This window comes from Pogona vitticeps, chromosome 13 (assembly GCF_051106095.1).
Source record: "Pogona vitticeps strain Pit_001003342236 chromosome 13, PviZW2.1, whole genome shotgun sequence".
Classification (NCBI taxonomy): Eukaryota; Metazoa; Chordata; class Lepidosauria; order Squamata; family Agamidae; genus Pogona; species Pogona vitticeps.
The window spans coordinates 1,788,838-1,799,347 of NC_135795.1; the positions used below are offsets into that span (position 1 = coordinate 1,788,838).

Below are 10,510 nucleotides of genomic sequence, written 5' to 3' on the forward strand. Positions count from 1 at the left end.
GGCATTGGCTGTAAGGAGCAGGCCATCAGCCGGCAAAATCGCTCTGCCGATGGAGACCTGAGATCAGAACAGCCAAAGAAGGGGCAGAGCAAAGGAAGGGTTAAGCCATACGGTGTTTGGACTCAATGGCCTTGTAGGCCCCTTCCAACTCCGTAAGTCGGTGATTCTATGGTGGGAATAGGTTTGGATTTAGCAGTTGGGTCATTGTCAACTCAACTGGTCTTGACCTATCTGAGAACCACACTTTTAACACGTTATGGGGAAAAAGTTCCTATTGGTTTGCTACTTTCCTCTTAGATCTTCTCACCAAGTGTGATGTGCCTCCATCCATTCCTCCGCCAGGCACAGGCAGTAGTTACTGGGAGATGCTGAGTGAGGTGACCCTCACCACTCATGTTTTCTTTCACTCTGAGTTACCAAGGAGACATTGATCCGAGATGTGGGTTGAGTTGGCATCACACATTCCCTGACACCACCTCCAGTTTGGACCTACCTCGTGTTTATTTTTAAGGTACTTTGAAGGACGCTGGAATGCTACAGCCTGACCCATCATTACAGTAAATCTGTTTCTTGACATCATTGCGAGCACATTTTGGAAGCAAGAGAAAACAAGGGCGGTGAGATTTACACGACTTTTCAAAAAACCACACGTTGACGGAACATGTTGCGTATGTGTGCGTTGGACATTTTATCTCCGAGCAGCGAGGGGAAATGATCTTTGGGGCCATAATGAGTTGTGAACTTTGGCGGCAATTTAGAAGGAAATGTTCAGCCGTTTTGAGAAAAACCCAATGGATTAAGGGTAGAGATGGACAGGTGGATGATCATCTGTGGAGAAGGGCAATATATCGACATGGTGTCACTCTACACTAGACAAAGTATTAGTTGTGTTGGCTGGAGGTTTTGGGGCGTTGTTGTCAAAGCCACCCAACTTTTCCAAACTGGTCTCTGCTCTCTCTCTCTCTCTCTCTCTCTGTGTGTGTTTGTGTGTGTGTGTGTTTGTGTGTGTGTGTGTACATGTAAGAGCCTGACAGCTTTCATAGCCAGAATCAATGGAGACACTAGTAGTGCTGGATGCCTTAATGGAAAACCTAAACAAACTGCAAGAAGATCATTTTTCTACTTGAAGAACCTGCAGAATTGGGAAACAGAGATTAACTTGCCCCCATCTGGACTTATCCACCACTTTCGGAGTCATCTCCGGGCCTCATGGGGCTGGAGGGCGTGAAAGCAAAACTAGGGTTCTGATTTGATGATGCAAATGGCAGCACCCACTTATGAAAAAGAAGGTGCTGTTGATCTTAAATATGGCCAAGGCCAGGTTCCAGAATTCTCCAGCCTATTCTGGGGATGGTACGTCTCCAGAGGACACTTCCCATGCTCTGCTTTGGAGCTGGTCTCATCCCTATGGCTTGGAATAGCTTCATAATCACAGAAGGTCTCAACTCTTGGCCAGTCTGATGGGCGGTTTCAAAGCTCTGCCCATTCACAAGTCTTAAAAAGGGGGTGGACACCCTCATCCCCACACACACCAGCTTGGGGATGGTCACTTTAGAAGCAACCCATTAAGGACACCCAATGTGTTCTTTTCCTTATCAGACAATTACCCTAAAGAGAAATGGAGATTCAGGCAAGCGCTCCTTGGCTATCTGATCTGGCCACTGGCTCCTCAACTTAGCTCTCAGAAGTCGTTGAGCGACAGCAACCAGAATCCCCAGAGAGCATGGTCAATGGTCAGGAATGCTGGGATATGGAGTCCAGCAAGGTCTGGGGACCCAAGTTTGGGAACCATTCCATTAGGATGAGCAAAGGGGTTGTGCCTCTTAGTGGATGTTAAGCATCATAGAAAGAGAAGCATATCCCTTTTGATTCGTACTGACCACTGGGGATCACAGTCCCTGAGAATCCTACCTGCTCCTACCCTTTTGTGAGATCTGCCTCTTGGCTGCAGTATACCAGCTTCCATGGACACGCTCCACCCTTCTCCTCCACACCTCCCTGTCCCAGCTTTTTTCCTCAGTCATTTCAGTGGGACGGCAGGTTTGGGGGTGAAGGCTATACACAACAATCTAGAGCTCAGCCAGGAGACGGCGGTAACACAGTTGGCCAACATTTTCTTACGGTTCAGCCTTTTTCCAAAGCATTTCATGGAACAAAGAATCATGGACTTACAACATCTTCAACCAGGAAGGGAAAAGAAAGCACAACTTTGCACATTAAGACGGAGGGATTTGTTGACCCCCATTGTTGCTTAACTAGTCCGCCTGCTCCACCTGTTGAATATGTTTGAGTCGAGGAGCAGTTCTCTTAGCAGATACAGGTTTTTCTGCTTCTCGTTCTGTACCATCAAGATGCATCTGACTTGTGGTGTCCCTATGAATGAATAACTTAACCTCTGAAAGAACCTGCCACCAACTGCCCTGCTCAAGTCCTGCAAACTCCAAGGCTGCGGTTTGTTTTGTTGCGTCCATCGGGTCTACACCTTACTTGTCTGCATGTGTCCATTGGATTCGATGCTTCTCTGCGGCAGCATCACATCCTGCAGGTGGCTGCTCTTCTCTGGCCGGTGCTCAGTGGGGTCTCCGTCCTCGGTGCTGTTGCCTTTATGGAGACACAGAACCTTCTGAAAACTTTGCTTGAAGTTTTCGGAAAGGAAAGCATACAATATGGGGTTGGCGCAACTGTTGGCGTAGGAGAGGACGACCACAAAGGAGAAAATGCCCACCAGGACGGGCTCCTCCGGTAAGATGAATATCAAGTTGACAATGTTGACAATGTAGAACGGGAGCCAGCAGAGGACAAACACCACCACGATGATGACCACCATCCTCGTTACTTTCCTCTCTGACCTCCGGCGCCTTGTAGAGCCAACCCGAATCCCGGACGACTTGACCTTAATTACAATCAACAAATAACAGAGACAGATGACCAGCAGAGGCCCAAAGAAACCCACCACGGAGGTGTAAATGATGAACACGGCGGACCAGATCTCAACAGGGTCTGGCCAGTTCATATTGCAGGTATGGAACATTTCCTGGACGTCAGCAAAGATGATGATGGGGAGGACCACCAGAATAGAGAAAGTCCAGACGGCCAGGCTGGTGAGCTTGGCCACCCTTGGCCGGCGCCACCTGGTGGACTTGATGGGGTGGACGACGGCCAGATAGCGGTCGAGGCTCATGACGGTCAGGCAAAAAATGCTAGTGAACTGGTTGATGCCATCGATGGCCGTCACTAATCTACACATGAAGGTGCCAAAGGGCCAGTAAGAGATGGCGTTCTGGGTGGCCAGGAAGGGCAAGCCGAGCATGAACAGAACGTCAGCGATGGCGAGGTTCAAAATGTAAATGTTGGTAACCGTCTTCATCTTGGCGTAACGCAGGACCACGTAAATGACCAAGGTGTTCCCACTGAGTCCAACGGCACAGACCAACAAGTAGATGATCGGAATGAAGACGGAGCTCATGCTGGACGAAGGAGGAAACTCCAGAAAGGTCTCATTACTTGTGTTCGCCAGAAAGGACAAATTCGCATCAGGTGAAAGGGTAGAAAAGCCCAAGGCATCCATGTTCCTTATCCCTTCTTCGTCTTCTTTTTTAAAGAAGGCAGAAGCCAATGTCCCCAAACATCTTTGTACCAGAAGAGAAAAAGAGAAAACAAATTAAATTCATGGTAATTTATGAAGAGATGCTTTTTTTTGCGAATGGCGTACAGAATTTTTTTAAAAAAAATGCATTAAATCCGCTGCCTTGTGACCTGCACTGCGAAGGGTCGAGATAATTAGCAACTCTGATGAGCAATTATTTATGCATTAAGCAGCTGTTTTCTTTCCACCCACCTATCATCTCCTGCCAATGAAAATGAAGACTACAGTCTGAGCAAAAAAAAAAAGGGGGGGTTCAAGAGTCACAGAAGGATCTTGATCGCTATCAGGAGGTTATATATAGACAAGGGTGGACAGAAGAGTCCGTTTCTGATTCAGATCAAGAAAAAACAAAACAACACACTTAGCGCTGGTTTTGAAAGACTCGTGAAAAATATCTTTCACAGCAAACTGATTTCCTCACCTACTGTATTTTGTATTTAGCATGCCTTGTTCTGTGGTTGGTTAGTTAAAAGCAAGCAGCTCTTCATTTGCAAGTCTGATTACTAAGAGGGAAAAATCAGTTAAATAAAGAAATACAAGTTCTTCCTAATATCTAACATGACTCTTCAGTTTGAAATGCATTCATCCATAAATTGATTCTATTTCTGCAACAATTTGAGATTTAAACATACAGAATATGGGAACACTCATTTTTTAAAAAATGCACCTTCTTGTACATGTTTCTCACTAAAACATGTTTATGTGTGTGTGTTTGTGTTTTGTAAGGACACACACACACACACACACACACAAAGTGTCCTAAAAGGACACTTTTTTCTTTGCACTTTTTGATATGTCATTTGAAAGAGCATGGAAATGCATTCATTGTTCTTAAAAGTAATTTCCAAAGCCTAGCTGTTTAAAAAAAGTGCTGCAAGAATTTAAGAACTGTGAAAAGCGATAATAATTTCCAAACTACATATTAGTCCAGGGTGTGTCAGCCAACGGACTTATTTCAAGATATGAAGCAAGGAAAATCTTTGAGCAACACCGCTTATGAGATGCATCTCCGCCAGAGAAAGATGGAGGAGAGAACCGAAGAAAGAAAATAGGGACACCAAAGGATCAGAGTCTAAAAAAGAAAGTTATTCCTTCCCTTCCTACACGGATGTAAAAATGCTTCCAATATTCTGCGGCCGGACACACCCTGTCCTGCTGGCATAAACCCCAAGAGGACTGCTTTCTTTCATACATGGAGGAAACGGTGAGAGCTGTACTGTCAACCCTCGACAAGTGGCTGAGGATGATGATTGTGCCTTTTGGAAGACTCTGCAACCAAGTGGTAATCATCTGTACAACCTGTAGGGAATCTGTGCCTCCCTCATCCTGATAAAATTGGGCTCCAATTCTCACTAGACCAAGACAACATGGCCAATAAGATGGAATGATGGGGCATGGAGTCCATCAATGCCTCAAAGTTGATGGGCTTCCTATCCTCAATTTCAAACTTGTAGGGATCCGTAGTTATTAACAGCACAACTGTATTTTTAGCCCGTTCTTATGGAACTTCATTATATCCTCATCATCTCAGAACAGAAGAGAAAGAAGGGACTTTATGGATCTGCGAGTCCAGCCCTTATCAAAGAGGCCCCAGTGGGTGATTCGAATTCGCAGCCTCGGGCTCTGCAGCCATTGGCAAGATGGGTGGTATATAAATGGAACAAAGAAAGAAAGAAAGAAACCCCATGAGCTCTATTTAAATGGACTGTTTTAAATCTCACCTTTGAATAGCAAGACCATCTAACAGAAAGGTCAACTACAATGTAAAAACAGAGGAATAAATAATTGCATCCAATAAAGTTTATTTACTGTTTATCCAAGCTTCTGTCTCATAAAACTGGGTCATCGGCAAGGTGACACACGTCTCTTTCTCTCATCCTATTCCTGAGCAGGAGAGGCTAAGCCCGTCTGGAAGTTAAGGCTACTAAGAAGCAGCAGCTACTCTAATAAGGAGCAGCTACAACTTGTACTAAGGCAAAAAAATAATAAAACTAGAAAACTGGATGTCGTTGCCAGAAATTCAAAGATCTCAAGAAGAAGGAGACAAATCTTAAACTGGATTTTACGAGCCGTTTAGAGCCTGGTTTTGCGCCACGTTGCTAGCCATCGTTTGCTGCAAGCGAGTCACTTCCACATCGCCAGCCCGAGATACTTAAATACATAAAGTCCATGGACAAACCCTTCACGAGAGAGACAAGTCCTTCATAAACAATATCAACACGAGTAATTCTCTTAAATTACCCATGCGGACGATCGATCTGTGAAAAACCGGCCATAAAGCCATCAAGGGAATAAAAATCATAAGGATGAGGCAACTCACCATCTCTGTGAAAAGTCTTTCGGATGATTATTAGTGTTCTTTGCAGTCTTCGGACAAGTGGACATGAAGAGGGAACCGCTTAGCTTTGCTAAGAGGTTTCCACCTGCTGGGATCACCCACCTGGAAGTCATCCTGATTTGAGATGACCGTGTATATGGCCAATTCTCTCTCCCAGTTAAATACCTCTGAGGTTGTGTCTCAGGCTCCACCTACATTGGGTACAGGGAGTTGCTGAATACGCTTCCTTCGCCTGCGCCTGACAATTATATTTGAAGCAATGCACCCCAAACAGTCCATCAGCTCTTTTCCAAGAGAATCGGAAGGCAGCCGGCATTGCCTGGATGCTCATTAGGAAGCCTGCTTTCTGGATGACTTGAAGAGGAACCTCTGAGGCTTTGGGGTTCCCAGTCAATCTCTTGTGATGAGAACGAAACATCCCTTAACACTCCTTGACCATCCGGACATTAAAATCAATCAATCACCAAGCACCGTACAGAGACGCCTTGGAGTCAGTAGAAGGAGAACGCCATCTTTCCTGCGCAAGAGATGGGCAATGGGATTTCGCACAAGCGAAATGTGAACCCAGCCTTAAGGGGAGGAGGGTGGCTTTATTCTGGACAGGAAGAAAGTCGCTTTCCCCCCACATTCAAATTTTGTGGTTGTTGTTGTTGTTGTTGAAAACTTTGGGTCGGTTTGATTGAATTTGTAATGACACGTGTCAATATGGATGGCATCTTTTTAAAAGAAAAACTCACCAACATTCCAAAGCATCCCCATATTTGGATATTTTATACCTATTTCCAGTAAGGGGAAGATCCTGTTATATGATTTCTGCCCTATGCAACTTTTAGAGATGAGGATCCTGTTAGGAAATAAGGAAGGAGGTAGAAACCCCACTAACTCATCCCTAAACCCAAAGTGAATGCTCTTTGCCCTTTGGCTGCCTGAGAAGGTTTTTTCCTTGCTTCCCCATTTGCATCGTTCAAATCTTTAAATTTCCCATTTATGCAACAACACAAAATATATGGATGTTATTCCCTCCTGCTCCAAGCTCTGGATTAATTAACACAATGGCCGTGTGTCCCAATGACCCATGGAAAGATAGGACTGGTTTATACCAGAGAAAACTTGCTGTTTGAGGATTGTGGGGGTGAGAACTGGAACCTTTCATCATGAAATGTCATCATCATCATCTTGATGAGCATGTTTAGCTTTGAGAAAAGAAGACTGAGGGGAGATAGGACAGCACTTTTCAAGGACTTGAAAGATAGTCCTATAGAGAAGGGGCAGGATCTGATCTCAGTCATCCCAGAATGCAGGACACATCATAATGGGCTCAAGTGACAGGAAACTAGATTTCGGCAGAATATCAGGAAAAAAGAAACTTCTCAACTGTTAGAACAGTATGACAATTGGACATCAGGAAGTGGTGAGCATTTCAACACTGGAGGGAATTGGACAACCCTGTATCGGATCTGCTTTGATTTGGAGTTTGGGCTAAATGGCCTTAGGAGACCCTTCCAGCTTCATGATTCTATGGTCTTAGATGTCAAGGTGAGGCATATTCTCACTCTGTACCCTCGGATCCTGGGGGAATCTGTGATTCACAGACTCCAATGCATGGAAACACTCTCCCCGGTGTGACCTTCATGTATAAATGGAAACCATCAGAGCTCAAAGGATGGAAAATGGCCTGTATCCAGAAATGGGTGACCAAGCTGATCAATCAAGATCTTTTGGGGCTCAGCTGATGGAGTTGAAGAAGGCAAAGAGGAGATAGGGCACCACCTTCAAATATCTTGAAGGGCGATCACGGTGAAGTTGGAACAAGCTTGTTTTCTTTTCTGTGGCTTCTGAGGGTCTGGACCCAAGCTCACAGATTAAAGGACCTGAACGAAACATCTCAGAAAGAAGCCATGGTACTGTTGGGGAAGAGAATGGACTGCCCTTGAAGATGATGGGTTGTCTTTCACTGGAAGGCTTTGAAACAGAGGTTGGGTGGCCATCAAGTCGGGGGGGGGGCTGTGGATTTCCTGCCCTGACCGAGGGCTGGACTAGATGACCTTTTGGATCCCTCTCAACTCTACAATTCTATGATTGTATGAAAAGGAGCTTCTACATGTATCCTGTATGGGCGTTGCATGCAGAAAGTCAGTGCCTCAGAGGTATGACCACCATTTTGCAAACAAGAAGGTCAAATCCTGAGCTGTGGATGGCAGAATGCACTGGGAGTCATGCGTTGGGCAACCCCAGATAGGATGTTCAGACTGCTTTGCAGCAAAAAAACATTTGTGACAGATTGTACTTAGAGCTGACAGCACCTTAGTGTTAAGAAACCATGACTAAGGCAGTGTTTCCCGTCTTAGCTGTCACACTTGAAAGGATCCCCATGTTTCAATCCTAAAGACCAGTCTCAAAAAGAAAGCAAGCTGGTTTGTAAATTCCAGAAGGCAAGAGAAGCTCTTCTTGTGATAATCACACATGACCAGCCCTTCTTTTTTCAAATATGTACTACCTATAATGTCATTTCCAGTCATAACACCCACTATTGCAGCCCATTTCACGCCCGCAGGCGCCAGCCGTTGGGGTGAACAGGAGTCAAGCAATGGGACTGCAGGGGTGAATATATGCAGCAATTTCTGTGTAAAAGAAATTACTGTAATTGAATATGTTGCTTCTCATGGGTGACAAACAGAGGTGCTACACTTTGTAGACTGTAAGTTGTGACATGACTAGTAATAGCCATGCTGGTCAAAAGGGACAGGCAGAAAAAAATAATGTCTTCTGCATGGGAAACACATACCCGGCTAAAGTCCTGAAGACCAGTCTGGAAACACAGCCAGAGAATCGGCAGATGCTAGGAGCTCCTGGTAGAACAACACTCACACATCAGCCGCCCTGAAGGATTATCGCTGCTAATGACGGGTTAATCATAACTGTCTATTTCTGCTAGAAATAGGTGGCACCTTAATACCCACATCGTTTGGGGCTATATTCCTCCCCCCCAAAAAATTATCCCATAATATTTCGGCTGTCTTTTGAGTGCTACAAACCTTTCTTCACGGTACCCAACTTTATGTCCGAAAACGCAATAAAAACAGGCTTACCTGCTCCGAATTGCAAAGGCGTTGAGGTTCCTTTTCTCTCTTCCTTCCTTCCTTCTGAAAGATCAAGGTGTAAAGTCAGTTTTTTCCCCCTCCAGGTATTCTGCTGACCCTCCAGCCGTCCTCAGGACCAAAACGGAGGGGGCACCCGGTCTCCCGGCGGAGCCTTTCTTTCCGAACCCGATCGCCCTGCTTTGGATCGCTGCTTCTCCTTTCTTTCCTCCTCGGTCCCCGTTCCGACGTTCCCCGGCTCTCCTCGCCGCCAGGCTCGGGGCGAACGCGGGTTCCGCTCGCTTCCAGATGGAGTCCCGGAATAAATATCTCCCGGGAAGGCTCTAAAAGTAGTCCAACGGAGGTGGGAGTAGGTGGCCGGGGAGGAGCAGCCGGGGAGGCGCGGATGACTCGCCTGTTGCGCTTTTGAAAGGCTGCGATCCGTGGGCTGAAGCCACCTGCCGGTCCGCGCTCCCGTCTGGCCGAAAGGCAGGGAGACGCACCCGCCCTCCGCAGCTACAAAGGGCCGGATTTCTTTTAAAACAAAACAAAACAGAAAAACAAACGCCACGTGGAAATCTTTGCTTCTTGGTAGGAGGAGGAGGAGGCCAACACCAGGAGGGGGAAAAAAAAACACTCCCCACTCCTGGATTTCTTAAAAGAATCAAGAGTCAGCACGGATCCAAAGAGACATCAATGCATTTATTACCACCAGCTGGTTCCCGTGGTGTTGCGCTCTGTTTGGGTAAACCAGGGACTAGCAACTTGCCCCGAGGAGGATGCAGTAGGAATAATGTTCGCCCCCAATTTTCCTCTGTCTTGCTTCAGCGCCGGAGTTCGGGGTTCAAAGCGGTGGGGAGTGGGGAGGAGCAGAGGGGCGGACAACTGCGGGTCATATCTGTGCCGGAGTCCCCTGCCTTCTTTCTACTGAGGGGTTCCCATCAGGTCGGACGTTCACACGTTCAGACAAGGACATCCTTGCTCGTCCAGGAAGCGCGAGCTCTGAAGAAAGAAATGTAACCTTTGGAGAAGCAATAGCAGAAGATTCAGTGGTGGGGGGGGAGGGACAAGCCTGCCCCCATTCCGTGCTCGGTTCTTCGGGGGGAGGCAGAAGGAAGGGCTCCAGAAGCGCGCGGATGGGCAGACGAATCGGTCCGGACAGAGGTCCCGAACTGAACCAAGTTAATTCGGATCGAGCAGATCACGATCCGGGGAAGTAGAGGAGGAGGGACGCCGAGTTTTCCCCAATGTCAGTTTCAAGGTGACAAAAGGAAAAAAATGCGAGTCAATTTCAAGTCAATTTCAGGCTGGCTCTTGTGCCTCCCGGCGTTTCTCGGTCGTCCCGCGCAGGAAGAAAGGGACGGAGGTGGCGAGAATTGGGGGTGGGTGGGTAGGTGGGATCAAGACCCCTCCCCTTACTCTTGGTTGCCTTACTTCCCAGTCTCAGCC

The 10,510-nt window shown here is 46.7% G+C and overlaps 1 protein-coding gene across 1 annotated transcript; it reads right to left on the reverse strand.

Annotated features, from left to right (window-relative positions):
• Positions 1-482: 482 nt before the first annotated feature.
• Positions 483-10,284, reverse strand: SSTR5 (somatostatin receptor 5). Its single transcript, XM_078381442.1, has 2 exons — positions 9,074-10,284; positions 483-3,629 (listed from the first exon to the last, which is right to left on the reverse strand). Exon 2 carries the CDS (start codon positions 3,566-3,568, stop codon positions 2,477-2,479), a length of 1,092 nt encoding a protein of 363 aa, XP_078237568.1. The 5' UTR covers positions 3,569-3,629; positions 9,074-10,284; the 3' UTR covers positions 483-2,476.
• Positions 10,285-10,510: the final 226 nt, after the last annotated feature.